At 42.9% G+C, this 19,135-nt stretch overlaps 1 protein-coding gene across 28 annotated transcripts in view; it reads left to right on the forward strand.

The window, feature by feature from the left end:
• SLMAP (sarcolemma associated protein) overlaps positions 1-19,135 on the forward strand; it is a 194,358-nt gene that overhangs the window by 150,340 nt on the left and 24,883 nt on the right. For 27 of the 28 annotated variants that reach the window (XM_025885105.2, XM_073901419.1, XM_073901417.1 and 24 more), the window contains one exon: positions 866-3,068. Coding sequence is in view for 13 of the 28 variants with exons in the window: in XM_073901417.1 (XP_073757518.1) it covers positions 866-958 (93 nt within the window). In the remaining 15 variants the exon portion in view is untranslated. Of the gene's footprint in view, positions 1-865; positions 8,044-19,135 lie in introns of those variants that run through there. The other variant, XR_012380909.1, reaches the window with a different exon arrangement.

The following is a 19,135-nucleotide window of genomic DNA, read 5'->3' on the forward strand; positions in this document are numbered from 1 at the left end:
TCACAATCTCAACCCCAATGTGCATTTACTTATGAGAGTATAAACCTATCCCATATCTTTCTGAGCCTTGATCTGCAACATCACAATATTTCTTTAAAAGCCAGTTTTCTGAATAAGACTCTCAGTATACTAGTGAAAATAAAGCTATCATCCAGAGCACGTTGATTTTATAATGCCCTCTGAAAGTTAACAGCGAATCGCCCACCCACGCTTGCCTGCAACAGGCATGCATGTCAGTAGAACATATGAGATAATCACATGACATTACTATATTGGACATGGTCTTTACCAAAAGTATCAAGGAGGCAAGGTCCTAATAGCACTTCTGTATCTTAAACCCCATCTGATCTTGTCTTCTGTGGTTTCACATTAGAGAATCAAAGCTTGGGCCATTTTCTTTGTTACCTTACCCACCAGCTCCTTGTGTAAAACTACCCTAACATACAAATCTGGTTTTTATCAAGAAATAAACATTTTATGCAGACATGTATTCCAGGCATCCATGTACATCAGTTAGTTGTAATGTATGGATACTGGAGTAAGTAAAGCAGGCTAAGCCCACAGGGTTTCTTAGAAGTCACTATTAGGTTTCAACTGTAACAAAATTGAAAACTGCCCAAGACTTTCCTGAGCTGTATCAGGCTTCCACACAACCATCCTCGAAAAGTGTTCCTGCTGTCATGGCTCTCCTCACACCTGCACCCCCTCACCTTTCTTTCCTTTCTTTTTAAAATGTATTCTTATGCAAAGACAAGGTTTTTCTAATATTCTGTTAAGTATTCAGGACTCTCTGGAACCAAGGGGTTAATAGGTATGAAAAGAGAGGGAAGAATGTGATATTGACTCTTGGTTTCTTTCCACACAGAAACCCTGGCCCTGGATGCCCATGTTGGCTGCCCTGGTTGCGGTGACAGCCATCGTGCTGTACGTGCCAGGTCTGGCCAGAGCTTCTCCATGAGAGCGTTTCTTGAGTCCGTACACCGTCCTCCCTTTAGAAGCTGGCATCACACTCATGCTGGGGACAAACAGAACCATTTTCTTCCTTTTTACCTCTTAAGACAGCAGAAGTGCAAGAATACAGCTGTAGGGTCATTGCTTTAAATTATATAAAATGTATCTATCTATAAAGAGGATATAAAATTGTGACTTTATTCTACTGTAAGCAATAATTTGCTTGCAATTTTTCATGTAATTTTTAAATTAGTATGTTGAGATTCTGAATATTATGGTGGCCTAAAGTAGGCTTCTTGGTACACCAAATTATTTATAACATTAAATTTATGGGTATTTTACTCTGAATTCTAATGGCCAGATAATTCATTTTTCTGATTCGATAACTACCCAAACCAAACAACCAATACATACATGGGAAGAGAGGCCCTGTGTGCTCAGTGCCTATCAGTTTGAAATATATACACATATATATATATTTTTTACATATTTACGCCATTTTTACTTGTTATAAAACCACTGAGCTATTGGGAACAAGACTTAGAGACAACTATTTGCGTGGATTTTTCTTTCTTTCTTTCTTTCTTTCTTTCTTTCTTTCTTTCTTTCTTTCTTTCTTTTTAAGGAGAAATACACTTGGAAAATATTCTGTTCTAGTGATAATTTGGGGAATATGTGCACGCTTGTTCAGCCTTAATGTGACTTGACGATGTGGAGGACATCAACTTTGAAAAACTTTCCATGAGAGTGCGTATTTTCTTGAGCAAACTGAAGTATTTCTGGGAGCAAAAACAGTAATTCTACAATTTCAGTGCAGTAAACCAAACTGTTGAGTCAATTGGAATGTAATTTATTAAACCTCATGTATTTAAAGAGATATTTTCTTTAAAAGCCAAGTTACTTTCTCATATACAGCATTTTAGGAAGCATGATTTTTTTTTCTATCATCTCCTCCTCCAAGCATGTTTAATTGAAGAAAGAATTAATATCTCTTTAGATAAGCTTTTACTGACTTAATTTGGTTATGATATTTCAAAGCTAATTCATGTTCAAGGTGAGCTGTTGTTACCTACCAACAGATTTCCTGGTCGGGTATGCAAATGGTTATTTTCTTTTTACTGTTGTTAATTGGGACTTTCTGTTTATGAGAAGCATTATTCCCAAGATTAATAGTGTTCCATGCACAGTGAAGCACCTAAGCACTGCTTGATGTTATAAATTTAAAACACAGAAGTGAAAGTTTAGCTATGGTTTTGTGCGGCACCACAGTTATGTCAATAAAATTTATTTAGGTCATAGACTATCCTAAAGTATCACATAGTTAAATTTTTCAGTCAATGAAGACTGGGAGGGAATGTCAGTGAATTGGCTTGAATGTTCTGTGGCGATCCACAGTCCTAGCCAAATGTTGAAATAGAAGTTTAGGATATAATTTGCCTTGTGATGTTTGGCAGTCGTTGTTTATACTTTAAAGGTTATATTTTAAGCTATTTGGGATTTGCTGTTGGGAGGATCACTAGATTCATGGAGGAATTAGTCACAAATGACTTGTAGAAATGCTGTCATATAGTTCATTTCATCATTTTCTGTTGCAGGAAGCCACTCCACCACAGAATGCTAATATGCCAGTGGTACCCAGTACCTCTTGTATATAGGTTATTGCAAATATTGTTCTGAAATGCTTAACTTCAGAATTACATTTTTTAAAGTAAATAATTGTTTTAAATCTATTTTGTAAAGATATAATACAATAGAATTTCTGGAGTACAGATTAAACTATTTGCACTAACACACGTGATGTGCATGATTTAATAAAATAACTTTACTCTCCCTATGCATTTTTGAGTTGGATATCATTGAAATTCTTAGTGTTGACTCTACTATTAGATTGTTAATAATCTTTTCTTGAAATGACTCTTAATGCAACATAATATATATTTGGTGTTCTTCAGGGTTTACTGAGCTGTTTCCTTCAAGTTTTATTAGCCTTTTATTTAACTTACTGCTCTAATTTTTTTCCCCTTTTATGATGGTTATTGTTAAAACATGACTCACTTGCCAGACAAGTCTCTTTAAATGTAAAGTCTGGTATCAATATTTACTTTATTCAAATTGAATTAATGGGTTTTTGTAGTTACTTCCGTTTTTCTTAAGAGTATAGACGAGCCTATTCATAAGCAATACCTCCAGTTTCATTCAGTTCACTTCCAGGTTAAATAAAGAGTACGATTATTCACTGTAGTGATAGTCATTAAGAAATTTTATTTTATTGTATTGTATTGTATTTTAGATTACTTATTTATTTGAGAGAGACAGAATGAGAGAGAGAGAGCACAAGCAGGGGGAAGGAGCAGAGGCAGAGGGAGAAGCGGACTCCCCGCTGAGCAGGGAGACCCATGCAGGACTCGATCCTGGGACTCCAGGATCATGACCTGAGCCAAAGGCAGTTGCTTAACCAACTGAGCTACCCAGGTGCCCCCATTAAGAAATTTTAATCATAGTAGTTAAGATTGAACAACCCTATAATGATACATTTAAGAATTACCCAGAGGTGCTACATGGCTGGCTCAGAAAAGGAAAGGAACGTGGCCTGTGAAGCTAACCAGATCCTTACTGGCATCCTGGCTGTGCCTGTTAGCAGCTTTTGCCTCAGGCAGATCACTTATCTTCTCTCAGTCTCCGTTTCCTCGTTTATAAAATGGAGAGAGTAATATCTATATGTATGAGAATTAAAAAGGTAACATATGTGAAGTGTCATTCGAGTGGTAAATAAGTGTTTATGAGAATGTCACACTGGAAACACTGCAAATAAATATTTAAGTTTTAGGGGAACCAGTACAGCTGTTTAAAATGAACTGGTTGACTCAACTGTTGAGACTTTCTATGTGTGTCAATGAGACGTAACTGCAGTATAATGAATCCTGAGAGAGCATCATCACCTAGCTCTGTTCTTCCCCTTCATGATTGTGTCTTTGGAAAGTAACATGCTTAGTTTGATAATGAGCCAAGACTTAACAACAGTTTGGCATTCTTGTTGCAACTGCCTTCAGAGTCACTCTGGGTCACATGTGAAAACCAGTCACACTATTGAATAGTCAGAGGCTTGTGACTAAAAATAGTATTGCCTCGCTTGATCTCTCACTTTAATCACCAGATTCGACCCCCAGTGATTCTTGGCTCCTTCCAGTGATTATATCTACTGTCAAAAGGATGGAAATCTGCTACATACAAACTACATACAAATCAACTTTGGTAAAAATGTACAGCCTTGTTTGAAAAATTCACTTCTGGAAATTTTGAAAACATAATTGTGTGCACTAAATTTTGACTACCAGGACAGTTAATGTAGCTTTTTTTTTTTTAATAATAGTAATGGGTAAATAACCTAAATATCCAGCAGTGGTTCATTGGCTAAATAAATTAATATTGCCACCCTACAGATTATTGTGCTTGCAAAGTATATGGGAAGATATTCATAAGGTATGTTAAGGTAAAAAGGTTGCCGGTGTAGAATAACCTTGGTTTTAAAAGAAAAAATATAGACATATAGGATATGTTTATAGCAGGAGGACTCAGATTTATACCCAGGCTAAATAAGTAGTGCTTCTGTCAGTATGATTGTAGGTCAGTTATCTTCTCCTTTTATAATTTCTGATTTATTTTTAGTAGTAAATATATGTTGCTTTTTTAAATTTTTTAAAAGCTTTTTGGTTTTGCTTTAAATTAGAAACAAAAAGTATTCTGCAGAATTCCAAATCGGTTTCCATAATCGAATGAGTAAGTAACTTGTCAGTACCTACATTTAAAGGGACCAATGTTCATTTGCACTTAATGAATTCTGGTGTGTACATTTCAAAAATCAGACTTATACTTTTAAACATACTTTGTGCATATGTGTACATAGAATTAGAATCCTAGAAGAGGCCTTAACTATCCATTCTCACCTTTTTGCCTATCTGAAAAAAATCCAGGGAATTTTTGACTCAGAGTAAGAATAATTGTTATAAAATTGGGAATTAAGATGATTACTTCATTTTTTGCTACTCCACATTGTATCCCAGGCTTCGATGATTTTATATCCATTCATTTAGCAAATACTTACTGAGTGACTGGTATGAGGCACTGTGCTAGGTCCTGACATTACTCTGTCCCTGTGGTCACAGAGCTTTTGGTACAGAGGAGAAATAGAGGCAAGGAAGTTGGCATTTACAGTACTGTGTAGTAGAAGACGACATAGGAGCCAGTGGGACCATAGAAAAGGGGTACGTTTCCTCTCACTTTCAGCCACCCAACCACCCAAGCCAGAGACATCTGGCTGTGGAGCCAAAGGTAAGTTTCCCTTCTAGGAGGACAGGGTAACAGGACTGGTTTCTCTCGAAGTACCTGGCTTTGCAAACCATTAAGATCTGAGATTGATTTTCCTAGAAAAGACATTATGATTGGAAAGCATTTTTTAAAGATTTATTTATTTATTCTTAGAGAGAACCTCAAGCACACTGCTGAGCACAGAGCCCGACATGGGGCTCAATTTCATGACACCAAGATCATGACTTGAGCTGAAGTCAAGAGTCGGACGCCTAACTGACTGAGCCACCCAAGCGCCCCTGGAAAGCATTTTTAAGGCATTATGGTCTGTCTTGGAGTTTTGCCCTGTTAAATGGTCTGAATTATATCTTGCAAGTAACAGGTTAGAATTAAGGTTGGTTGGTTTGTTTGTTTGTTTGTTTGTTTGTTTGTTTTAAGCCAGTGAAGTGTCATTTCTTTGAAAGGAATCTCCCATTAATGGGCTAGGGCATGGATTGGATGGAGCCCAAAATCCCTTGCACATGGAGGCATATGTTCACCATATCTTACTGCATGTGTTTACAGTGCTGCTCATCCAGGAGATTAGGCAGCTGCATACTTCTTCCTGAAAAGCATGTTTCAGGACGCCTGGGTGGCTCAGTCAGTTAAGTGTCTGCCTTTGGCTCAGGTCATGATCTCGGGGTCCTGGGATGAGCTCTGCATTGGGCTCCCTACTCAATGGGAAGCCTGCTTCTCCCTCTCCCTCTGCCTGCTGCTCCCCCTGCCTTGCCTTGCACTCTCGCTGTCTCTCTGACAAATAAATAAAATCTTAAAAAAAAAAAAAAAAAGATTAAGCATGTTTCAGCCCAGATCTTATAATGCATCATTTACTACCCCTGTCATGCAAGGACACCAGATTAAGCCTATGAAAAAGAGAACATTGAAAATAAGTAAAAACAAAAGTGTCTGGGGGTGGAGGGTGGGGATGGAGTAGTAAAGGAGTTTTTGCTGGTTATGCTTCTGCTGTCTACAGATGCTGTTCACTTCATCTTTTCATTTTGACTTCTTGAATTGGCCCAAGTACATCTAGGTAGCCAGATTTCATTTAGCAGAGATTCAGACTTTCACTCTATGAAATTACAGACTAAGGATTTTTTTATCCTGAATTTTTATGTATGTCCCATCATCTTGTTCCACGTAGAATTTGAAGCAGGGATGCCTGCTTGAACAGCATACCTGTCCCTCTTAAGTTGGCAGGGATCCATTTCTGCAAGACTGAGAACACTTCTTGGTGGTGGGCTCTTCAAGCATCTAAGGAAGGGGCATCAAAGGCATGAAAAACCTCAGCCATTTCCACTTCTTGAATCCCAGGTTTCTGTTGTAAATTGCTTCACCGTTGATCAGATCTTTGCATAATTATGCCATTCTAGTTTTGGCTGAAAACTTACTCTGAGATAATTAGCCTATGCTTATTTAACCACCCCCATCACAGAGCTCTCCCCATCCCCTGTCATGTACTCCGTTTAACTTTAAAGAGTTAACATGTTTTGGATAGTTGTAACCAAATTTTTATTTTCCTTATAAAGTCAGTGTATGTAAAGCTGATAACATTTTCTTCTACGAACTAAATTTGGAATCGTTTTAAAGTTGGACAGTCTATCTTAGCACTTCATGTTGTTAATAAAATCACATTAAAAAAAAAACATGGCTGGACCTGTGGGAGCCAGTGCCTATTGGAGGGGGCACCTCTGCACCTCCCCACAGCCCCATTTCCCTCTTAGATGATCTAACACACCAAGGGTTTTTCTTCTCAGTGCTTCAGCATGTATGTGTTTTAATCCATGCAACACCAGCTAAATGTTTAACCCCCAATGTCAGCTAATGGTCTGACTTTCAACAAGACCATATTTAAGTTTCAAGCAGTTTGAGATGGGTGTTCAAATTGTACTTGTGGGGGCACCTGGGTGACGCAGTCAGTTAAACATCTGACTCCTGGTTTCGGCTTAGATGATGATCTCAGGGTCGTGAGATCCAGCCCCGAGGCAGGTTTTGCACTCAGCGTGGGGTCTGCTGGAGATTCCCTGTCCCTCTCCGTCTGCCCCTCCTGTTCATGCTCTTGTGCTCGCTCTCTCTCTCAAGTAAATAAAGAAATCTTTTTTAAAAACTGTACTTGTGGGTTAGTGCTCCATTTGAATGTGCATGGCCTACCCTGGAGCCTGTCCCTGACCCTCCCAGGCAGAGATGGGCACTTTTTCCTGGGCTCCACCTTTGTGCCTTTTGTACCACGGCTTGCTTCATCTCTTATCTGTTTACATGCCTGCCTTTCCTGCGGGGTCTTGACCTCTTCCGCAGCAGAGGCCGTGATTTGTTTATCTGTATATCCCTGGTGTCCAGCACCATGTCTGGATCTTAAGGGGAGCTTGATAAACATTTGATGCAAAAAAACCCCCACAAAAACCAAAACCATAAGATGTTTATTCTGTTATTTTCTCAGAACATTTCTGTCTCTCCATCTCTCTCTCCGTAAATATAAAACGGTTTGCTTACAAGGTCATTTCTAAGATTTCCAACTCTGCAGAAATAAACTAAGGTGTTAGGTAAGAGTAGGTAGAGAGTATGATGGTGTGCTCATTGGTCTGAAATAAAATCAATTAGTTGCAGCAAACATTCTGTTACCATGGATGTAAATTTGTGGAAGAAGACCTTGGTTTTGTTTTTTACAGATTTTTGGCCTTTTTTTCAAGTATACACTTAAATGCTACAATGAGAAAAGCTGGACCTTGTTTTCACCAATTACCAGGTAGAAAGGTACTGAATATGCATTTATTCCCTGCTTTGTCTCAGTGAGGCTTTAAAGTGGCCTATACAGATACCTAAAATATGGACTAGCATGGTTGAAATGAGTACGGGAGGGGGAAAGAAAAAAAAATAAGAATGAGGATATAAAGTGGAGTGAAAACTGAAAGAGAAGAAATTATTCTATGCCACCCTGCACATACGGCTCTAAGCTTTCTAATAACCAAGACAAAATCCTAGTCAGTTACCACAGTCCATGTCCATAAGATTAATAATAAATTATTGAGATGTATGAGCACTTAATAGGAATTTCTCTCAGGGCTTTTTAAAAAATGCATGGTATGGGGGCGCCTGGGTGGCTCAGTCGGTTAAGTGTCTGCCTTCAGCTCAGGTCATGGTCCCAGGGTCCTGGGATTGAGCCCCGCATTGGGCTCCCTGACCCACGGGAAGCCTGCTTCTCCCTCTCCCACTCCCTCTGCTTGTGTTCCCTCTCTCGCTGTGTATCTCTGTCAAATAAATAAAATCTTTAAAAAAAGGAAGAATAACACCATTTTTCAAAACTGGAAAGGGTAAGCAGAGATTTATTATACTATATGCTCTATTTTTATATATGTTCGAAATTTCCCACAGCTTTTCTTTTAAGATTTATTTATTTATTTTAGGGAGAGTGCAAGGGACAGAGGGAGAAAGAATCCTTCAAGCAGACTCCCTGCTGAGCATGGAGCCTGACTCAGGGCTCAATCTCACGACCCTGAGATCATGACCTGAGCAGAAGAAACCAGGAGTCAGATGCTTAACGGACTATGCCCAGGCGCCCCCACAATAGTTTTTAAAGTGTGTTTTAAAATGTACAGCAATCATCATACTTAATGGGCGTTTTATAGTAGCATTTTTATTGAAGTCAAGAATTGGACTTAATATTCATTCTCACCCCAAATCCTCAACATTGTATTAACTAATGCTATACAGGATAAGAAATACAATATAGAGCTGGAAAGGAAAACATAAATTTGTCATTTTCAGATCTTTTAATGATCTATACAGAAAACCCAAAGCATCAATGAATTATTAGGATTCACAACAATAGAATAAAGGTTGTTCAGTATAAAATAAACATACAAATATCAAGAGTGTTTCTAAATACCAGTAACAATTAATTTTAAAATATAATAGGAAAAAAAAGAGCCTATGTGTATGATACCATCAGAAACTATGAACTACCTGGAATAAAGGTTTGAATTAATAGAGAAATATGCTATGATCATGAAGGGTAAGGCTCAGTATCCTAAAGATGTCAATTCTCCCAAAATTAATTTATAAATATAAGGTAATTCCAATGGGATTTTTCTTTGACAATATAAATAAAAGAACTGATATTTATGAGGAAATTTAAAGTTTCAAGAATTGCCAAGAACTTCTGCAAAAGATAAAGGACAGACTTGCTCCATCAAACTTAAAGGCTTCCAAGAAGTCTGTAATGATTTATTATTATTTTTTCAAGATTTTATTCATTTATTTGAGAGAGGGGAAGGGCAGAGGGAGAAACAGACTCCCTGCTGGGCAGGGAACCCATGCAGGACTCGATCCCAGGACCCAGAGATCATGACCTGAGCTGAAGTCAGATGCTTGACCGACTGAGCCACCCAGGTGCCCCAAAAGCTATAATGCCTTAGAACATAGTATCAGAGCAGAGATAGACACATACAGCAGAACAAAAGAGCTCAGAAATCAATCCAAGCACATGTGGAATGTTGGTACATTGTAATATAGATCTCATTGCATTGTAAGTCATGGAGAAATAATTAACAGTTTGAGGACAGTTGGGTTTCCATATGGAAAAAGTAAAAGCCAATCTTCTATACAAAAAAAGACCAAGTAAATTAAAGACAAATTATTAGGGAAAAAAAGAGGGTGGGACAAGTAATTGTTTGACCTTGGTATTGGGTCAGTTTACAAAGGTAAAAATAAATTCAACTATATTAACATTAAAACTTATACAATGAAGGGCACCTGGGTGGCTCAGTCAGCTAAGCGTCCGACTTCGCCTCAGGTCATGGTCCCAGGGTCCTGGTGTTGAGCCCTGTGTCGGCTCAGCGGGGAGTCTGCTTATCCTTCTCCCTCTACCCAACCACTGCTCATGCTCTGTCTCTCTCTCAAATAAATCTTCTTTTTTAAAAAGTATGCAATGAAAAGTATTTAATAGGAGACAAACTGGAAGATATTTGCACCATATATATAAATATATATAACAAAGAACTAGTATCTCAAATTTACATGTAGCTACAACCTGGTAAGAGAAATCCAAAAGAAAAATAGTCGAAGATAAGACCTAGCAACTCTCAGGAAAAGAATCCTGATGACCAATAAAATATAGAAACATTAAAGCACCAAAGAAACATCCTATCATAAAAATCACCATCTTTATTTTGCTTGTTATTGTGCCTTTTTAAAACTTCAGATGATTTACATGCATCTTCACACTGAAAAAAAATGAAGGCCTGACAACGCTAAGTGTTTGTAAAGGTGTAGATAAACGGTATCATTCATTGTGGGTGGGACTCACACCCCTGTGTGAGGCAACTTGATAGGGCCACTTGGGAGAGCAATTGAACAGTAGTAAATGTTGAAAATGTGTAAGACTGGGGCGCTTGGGTGGCTCAGTGGGTTAAGCATCTGCCTTCAGCTCAGGTCAGGATCCCAGTGTCCTGGGATCAAGCCCGGTGTTGGGCTCCCAGCTCAGCGGGGAACCTGCTTCTCCCTCTCCCTCTGCTGTTCCCCCTGCTTGTGCACTCTCTCTGTCAGATAAATAAAATCTTCAAAACAAATATGTAAGACCAACAGTCCCCCTTCTGATTATGTATATTAGGGAAATTCAGATGTGTGTATGCAAGGATCCTTGTTCATGGAAGCATTCTAGATCATAGCAAAAATTGAGACACAACCTAAATGTCCATCAATAAGGACAGATAAGTTGTGGTATGGGGCTGTGTGAAGGAGCACTATCCAACATTAACTGTTAACAACTAATAAATGGGTTTATATGTATCAGCACTGCTACAGTTCAAACAATATTGAATGAGAAACAACCATCACTCTGTTGTCTATGTAGGAAAAGTGTAACTGTGACAGGAGTACTAACTTGGTATATCTGCTTCTGGGCTGGTGATGGAAGGGAAATAAGACTTAAGAGAAGTGCAGGAGAAACAAAGGACACCAGCTCTAATTGAAATGAGCACTTTATTTCTTTAAAGAAAAAAAAAGGTTCATTTTTGATGATGGTACATGGATGTTTCTTATATTGTCTTCCAGACTTTGCATTAGAAGAAGAGTTCCGTCTGTTTCCATTGAGCAGACTCTCCCTGTAAGAAAGAGAAGCATATTTTCTCCATGTAACTGCTAGCTAGCTCTGGCTGGGCAGGTGTAAGCTGAGTAACCAAAACTCATTCTCTCGCTTGATATTGTGCCTTTTTTAAAAGAGGTGTTTTAAATGCACTAATACCATCTTTTGAAGCTGTTTCTTCAGAATACTGCCATCCTTATGCATGTAGGACCATATTACACGCAGGCTTTCAGCAGCTCAGCCTCAGGCAGGCTGTGACAAGATTCCTGAGAATTGCAGCTTCCTCAGGAGTTTCTGTGAAAGTGAGAAGGAATTCCTAGTCAGCGCAGGAGCTCCCTGAGCCGGGCTAACTACTGGAGGTCCCCTCGCCTCCCAGGCATTCCCTCCTCTTTTCGTGAGGAGGTATTGGCTGGGACCCGGGCCTGCACGGAGCTGGTGACCAGCTCTCCTAAGCAGGAAGGGCCGTCCAGGGCTAGCCTGCGCGTCCAGTGGCAGAGGTTAACTGCACATTCCAGTCTGTAGAGAGGGCTTGGCTGGAAAGCATTTCTCGGCTCCAGCCGATGGTATGCCGTGCAGGACTGCAGTCAACATCCTCTGAATTTTCAAGAGACACTGACAACTGGGCTTCATGTTCCCTTTCCAGATTGAAGGGGAGGGCAGTATGCCCTGTGTGGGGCAAACAAAACATGTCTAGAGGCTCACTTGGGCCAGTGGGGCTCCCAGCTGGCAACCTCTGTTCTAATCAAAACTAGATTTATAAAGAACCAGAAGTGCCTTATGCCAGAGTCAGACTTCACAGAACAATAAAATGTTCTAGAAATCTTGCAACTAGGCATAGGGTGCCAACTTTTTATTTTACCAAGCAGTAACATTTTTTGTTTTGTTTAAAGAAAAAAAAAGCTACTATTGACTTTAACCATTTCATTAAAGAAAGGCCATTCTACATCTAAAAAGTAGGATGCACCTACCTAATAGTGGTCCACAATTCCTTATGAAACTCTGGAGGCCAAATGTGTTTTGGATCAAAAGTTTTTTTTACGTTTTTGAAAGGTAGTATGGTACATGTAACAATCCATAATAAAATATAAAATTTCTGCAGTGAACTATATGAATATTAAACGAAAGGAATAAATAAAGGTTATAAATAGCCATATGTCAGTTCAGGACAGGATTTCCTGCCAAATGAGTTTTGGTGCCAAACCAAAAAACTTGGTTTCAGAGCTTTTTGGATTGTGGACTTGTATCAAAAAAAGGAAAAGTACTTTAAATGGACGCGCTTTATGAAAACCTCAGCATGTTGCCCTGATTTCTCTCAGGTCACCCTAGACCACTGGAGACTGCTCTACTGGTTGGACATTTGGGAGCTTCTGATGGAAGCCAAGACAAATCTTTACATGCCTCCCCACCATCTGCCTCTCTCCTATGGCAGCATTTTATAATGGCAAGTGCTCCTTGCCACTGGATCGTAGGTCCTTGTATCTCTGAGTGCATTGGTCCTTGTTCTGATCTACCCAGGACTCCTCCTCTCATGAGGGCGCTTCCTTTACTGGAATGCACCTCTCCACACTGGCACAAGCCCCCGTGAGCTTGGCTCCCTCCTTTCTCAAGTGACAAAGTTGCCCTCCATATGCTCAGTGCCTTCTGGAGCAACAGTGGTCTGTCGGGGTTTTCAAGGATGGTTCCCAGAAGGATCTGAACTGTAGAGTGTAGTGGGATTGGTCAGTTCAAAAATAGCTTCCTGTCCACGCACCCTGAGGGAACGTTACCTGTTTAAACAACCAAATCGTACTGATGGCTCCCATTGTTTCAGGAACAAATGACTTCTCTGGAGAGCAACTTGAGATATTGGAAGGGGGCAAGGCTACGCAGACAGGCTCGAAGGGCAGGAAAGCTTTTACTGGGGGCCATAACAGGCATTGCAAGGGGAAGGCAGGAAAGCGTATGAGTGGGTTCATGTAGCCTGGAGCTTCCCTGGAGGGAGAGCTGGGTTTGGGAGCACACCAGGAAGAGGGGATTGATTTCGGGTGGCTGAAGTGGCTGAAACAGAGGGACCTGGCTGTGGCCCTGACCCATGCACAGGTCTCCCCACTGCGAGGGAGGATTCATGCTTTTGGTTGTGAGGAGCCAGCAAACTGGCCTCAGCAGAAAAGGAATTTATCATGAGGCCAGACCACAGGGCATTTGTTTCTGCTGCTGTGTCCCTGCCTGTCTCCAAAAATCCCCTCGACAGGCACCTGGGTGCCTCGGTTAAGTGTCCAACTCCTGCTTTCAGCTTAGGTCTTGATCTCAGGGTCGTGAGTTCAAGCTGCACACTGTTGGGCTGCACACTGGGCAGGGGGCCTACTTTAAAAAAAAAAAAAAAATCCCCAGGCAGCATTCCTGCTCTCAGCCCCTGAGGGACTTTTTCTGTGACCCTCCTCCTCCCCCAAGCACTTCCCATCCCTGGAGTCACCTGAGTATAGCTTCTTTCCCTCCCAGGGCAGGGCTATGCCTCCCTCACCGCTGTCCAGCCCCTATGGCCCCGGGAAGCATGTCCTGCGAGTTTCAGATTTTCTCCATGTTGGCCCTGCCTTGGCATCCCCATGGGGAGGTACCCAGGTTCCCCTTCATGTTGTCTCCCATAGTCCCTTGCAAAGATCCAGCCTCAGGTGGGGCATGATCAAAGCTCTTGTCCAGGCAAGATGTTTTCCATTCCAGGAAGCTTAAGTGGGTCCAGAGTGACCCATGGGAAGAGGAATGAGGTGATCACAAGTTTCTCCAGTTCCTGGGTGCTTCAGCACAAGAAAAGGAATTGGGCCCTTTGCTTGGCTTCTCCAGACACCAAGCTGAGCACCTTAGTTGACTAAGCACAGGTGTACTTCCTTTTCTTTGCACCTTTTTATTTTGATGGGACTTGAGACTTAGAGAAACGTTGCAAGAATAGCACAAGGAGGGGGCGCCTGGTTAGCTCAGTTGGTTAAGCGACTGCCTTCGGCTCAGGTCATGATCCTGGAATCCCGGGTTCGAGTCCCGCATCAGGCTCTCTGCTCAGCAGGGAGTCTGCTTCTCCCTCTGACCCTCCCCCCTCCCGCGTGCGCTCTCTCTCATTCAAATAAATAAATAAAATCTTAAAAAAAAAAAAACAGCACAAGGAGGGGTGCCTGGGTGGCTCAGATGGTTAAGCGTCTGCCTTCAGCTCAGGTCATGATCCCAGGATCCTGGGATCGAGTCCCACATCGGACTCCCTGTTCAGCGGGGAGCATGCTTCTCCCTCTGCCTCTCTCTCCCTGTCTCTTATGAATCAATAAATAAAATCTAAAAAAAAAAAATATAACACAAGGAACTCACATCACCCTTCACCCAGACTTGCCAATTGTTTACATTCTGTCCCATTTGCGTTGTCACTCTCTGTGTGTTTGTACACACCCTTTTTTTTTTCTGAACTGTTTGAGAAAGCTCATTCATCGTGTTTCTTTCCCCCAATAAGCTTTAGTGTGTATTATCTAAAAACAAGGACATTCACTTGGTTTTTGTACTTCTTACCAGGAATGTGGTTTCTTAGCTCTGACAGTGCTCACTGAGAAATGGGGGGGTGGTTCTCACGGATTTGAGGAATTCAGTTGCACAGTGGTCCCTGTCCTCCCGACTAGACCCTCAGTGACAGAAGCCCACACCAAGGTGAGGGGCCGGAGCATCTTCGTGACTTGGAAAAGTCTGCCTGTTGTTTCTGGGTGAAAACAGGAGCCTCAGCACAGCACGGAAGCCATCCATGACTAGGGAAGGTGGCGTCATTAAGCAAGCCAGTCTCAGCCCCAACGGTGCGTTTGCTGTCCGGGCAGGGCCCAGCGGCCGGGAGGAGTGGCTCAGCTGCTCTGGTGGAGGCAGGTTTCTCTTCCATCTCAGCCCTTGCCATCCCTGCTGATACTTGTCATCCTCACGGCCTAGAAGCTGTCTTCCTGCCGCCCTCATCTGTAGCAAGGGGCTTCACATCCCTCCTGCTCTTAACCAGGTTCCCAGAGAGTCTGGGGTTCAGAGGCTCCTGGGAGAGCTGTGGGCAGTGCTCTTTTTAGCATCCCCACGTTTTGGGTGATGCCTGGTAGACACAGGACAGACAGATCAACCTTTTTTCTGATTATAAAAGTGATACTGGGGGGGCACCTGGGTGGCTCAGTTGGTTAAGCGACTGCCTTCGGCTCAGGTCATGATCCTGGAGCCCCGGGATCGAGTCCCACATCGGGCTTCCTGCTCAGCGGAGAGTCTGCTTCTCCCTCTGACCCTCTTCCCTCTCGTGCTTTCTATCTCTCATTCTCTCTCTCTCTCAAATAAATAAAATCTTTTTAAAAAAAATAAAAGTGATACCGGCTTATTGCCAAAAAAAATTCATAAATGTAGAAAAAGAGGAAGAAGAGACACAGGTCACCTGTAAGCCTATTGTAGTTCTGGTGTCTGTCCTTTCAGCATCCTGGTGTCTTGGAACACATGTGTGTAGCTTGAAATCCACACACTGGGGTTGTCAGAACTAGACCTATTTCTGGCTCTGCCATTACTACCTGAGGAAGGGGACCAACCTTTGAGAGCCACTTTCCTCATCCATGACATGGGATAATAACAGTACCTGGTTAAATAAGCGAATACATGTCAAGGGCTTAGTCCAATGCCTGGCACAAAGCAATTGCCAACAAATGTTCCTGCTAGACAACCCAAAATGACTCATGCCATACCACTGTGTGGCAGCCGGCTCTTTTCTAACAGTGGTTTTCTGAGCACCCACTGTATGCCAGGCATAGTGCTAAGTACTAGCCAGTTAACCAAACAAAATCCTTGTCCTCATGGGACTTGCGCTCTAATGGGGAGAAAGCAAGTTAACAAACTTGTATATATGATAAAGTATGTCATGGTCTGGTAAACCATCTAGAGGAAAGTTCAGCATGGTACTACAGATGGGGACACCGTTGGCATGTTGCTATTTTGTATCAGGTGGTCAGAGAAGGCCTCTTGGAAAAGGCAGCATCTGAGCAGAAGTCTGAAGGAAAGGAGGGAGCTGTGTGAATTATCTGGCAGCAGGAATAGCACGTGCAAGAGCCCTGGGGCAGGAGCATGCTTGTCATGTTTGAGGGCGAGCAAAGAGGTCAGTGTGGCCAGGAGAGTGAGTGAGAAAGAGAGGGGCCGGAGAAGAGGTCAGAAAGGTAGTAGGGGCCCAACACAGTTGGCCATTGGAAGGATTGTAGCTATTCCTCTGAGATGAGGACCCAAGGGAGAGTTGAGAGAGAGGAGCGCTATAATCTGACCCTCAGGGGATCTCAGTGCTTGTGTGTCGTGTTAAGGTGAGCAGTTGCACACCTCCCTGGTCTCTGTCAACCAACGCCTCCCAACCCTGTGCCAAACCCCCAACCTGGAGCACCACTCAATCCACAGCCTGCCTGATGTGATGCTGCCCACCCCCCACCCCTGACACCCCACATCCTGTTTTTCTGGCCGGCACTTACATCTTGGCAACATCCCCCATAGCTTTCAGGCTAAGCCATATGCCCAGCCTTACCGCCAACCTCTCACTAATGGTGCAGCAAACGGCCCACCATCGCTTGAGGTCTCGCCGTAAGCCAGCCCCCCCCACCACCCCGGCAGGAGCTCGTCCAGCCCCCACAGCCATCCTGCCGAGCCACCACTCTCATTCTCCCCGCTGCAGCTGGCACCATGATCCAGTAACTCACACACGGTCCTGAGCTAGCAGGCACGGGGGCCAGGACCCCAGCTCAGTCTGCGAAACTCCCGAGGATGGGGACAGTGATGGGCAAAGCGGCAAAACTGCAGTGCGTGTCACAGCACTACCACCAGACAGCAAGAGAGGAGGCTGAAGTGTTCTTTGTCCTTCCCCAAGCGCTCGCTCTGCTGAGAAAATGTCTGAGAAAGCATTTTGCAAGTTTGTGTAAAGCATTACACAAGCAGGAGAGCAGTTACAAAAATCATTAGAGCCTGAAATCCCAGGTTCTGGTTGGGCTCCTGATTTTTCTAATAGCGGCCTCCTCCTAGGCGTTGGCATGTCGACCCCAAACGCCTGAATGCCCCCAAACCTGAGCATATCCCCCAGCTTCTCCTTTGCTTTCCTTGAACAAAGCAGGTCATTTATAAAGGCAAGGGTGTGTGTGTGGCAGCCTTGCTTTGGGGGAACATGCTTTCACCTCCTTCCAGTTCATTGTTTTCATACAGAATTCCAGACCCATGGGGCAGGCAAACAGAAGTCTCATTCATAGCCTGCAGGCCCCCAGGCTGCTGTGTCTCCCGCCTCCCTCCCCTCGCCTCTCATTTCAGTCTTCCAGGGCAGCTGTAATCTGCGGAAGCCCGCGGAGCTAGACTCAGGGCAAAGCAGATTTTGTTCATCGCTGATGGGAGGCGAAAGGGCCTCCCCTCTTGGAGGGCCATGTGGCATAGCGGGAAGAGCCCTAGATTTGCTTGCCAATAGACTAGACCGGGCACCTGGCCAGTTCTACTGATCACTAGTCAACTGACCTTGGACTGGTCACTTTCCCCTTCTCCTTTGAAAAATGTGGTTCTCAGACTCTTTCCTTGCTCAGTGCTCCCGACAGCCGCCCCCTTTTCATCAGAGTTGACGAGTGCTTCTCATGCCACTATGCGTCTCCTTTTACCCAGTTCGGCTACACTGGCATAGAGCTGAGCATGAGGGCGCCTTGGGGCTTCTGCTAAATCAAATCATGGGTAAAAAAGACACACGTTTGTGATTTGCCATGGCTTTCCCTCTTCAGGCTCCACACCTCCCTAATTTTTGTCACTTGCAAGTAGTAAAATTACAAGCCGCACCGCACATATCTTTAAAAAAAAAAAAAATAGCTTGGGGCACTTGAGTGGCTCAGTCGTTAAGCGTCTGCCTTCGGCTCAGGTCATGATCCCAGGGTCCTGGGATCGAGCCCCGCATCAGGCTCCCAGCTCAGCGGGAAGCCTGCTTCTCCCTCTCCCACTCCCCCTGCTTGTGTTCCCTCTCTCGCTGTGTCTCTCTCTGTTAAATAAATAAATAAAATCTTTTAATAAAAAAAAAAAAAGCTTAAGTCATTGACTCCCTGAGCCCCACACCTCATCGTCGTCAGCACAGGGCACTGCGCTCCAGACGGAGCTGGGCAGCAGGGGAGGCGCCAGCCACGTGGAGTGGGGCTGGGGGTAGAGAAGGTGTCTGATCACGAAATTCACACGTGTAACGTGTTGCCGGCTTTAGGGGAGCATTAATTTGGCTCGGGCGCACTGGAGGAGGTGTGGGCGATTGGTCGGGGGAGATTTGCTAGCAATTAACGGGAATGAAAACAGCAGTGGGCCCTTTCACACAGCATGCCGTCTTAGGGCACGGGTGTTTTCTGGAGAACGCGGTGCGGGGGACCTTTATTATGTATACTTCTGTGTGTCTAAACTTTACACAATGAGCACATACCAATTTCACACCACATTTCATAAGGCTCAGATGCTGTGGATTGAAAGACACCATTATTTTATACAGTACCATAAAGGAAAGCTGCTACCAATTAAACTATAACCTGTCACCAATTAGTAAGACACATCTGGGTTTTTGAGATGTTAAAATGTAAAAAAAACAAAAACAAAAACAAAAAACGAAACTTAGAATTAAAGGAATGTAGTAGTTTTTTTTTTTTTTTAAAGATTTTATTTATTTATTCATGAGAGACAGAGGGAGAGAGAGAGAAAGAGAGAAGCAGAGGGAGAAGCAGGCTCCCAAGGAGCAGGGAGCCTGCTTCTCCCTCTCCCACTCCCCCTGATTGTGTT

Source organism: Callorhinus ursinus, unplaced genomic scaffold, assembly GCF_003265705.2.
Source record: "Callorhinus ursinus isolate GAN/ISIS: 27379988/994484 unplaced genomic scaffold, GSC_fseal_2.0 scaffold15, whole genome shotgun sequence".
Lineage (NCBI taxonomy): Eukaryota > Metazoa > Chordata > Mammalia > Carnivora > Otariidae > Callorhinus > Callorhinus ursinus.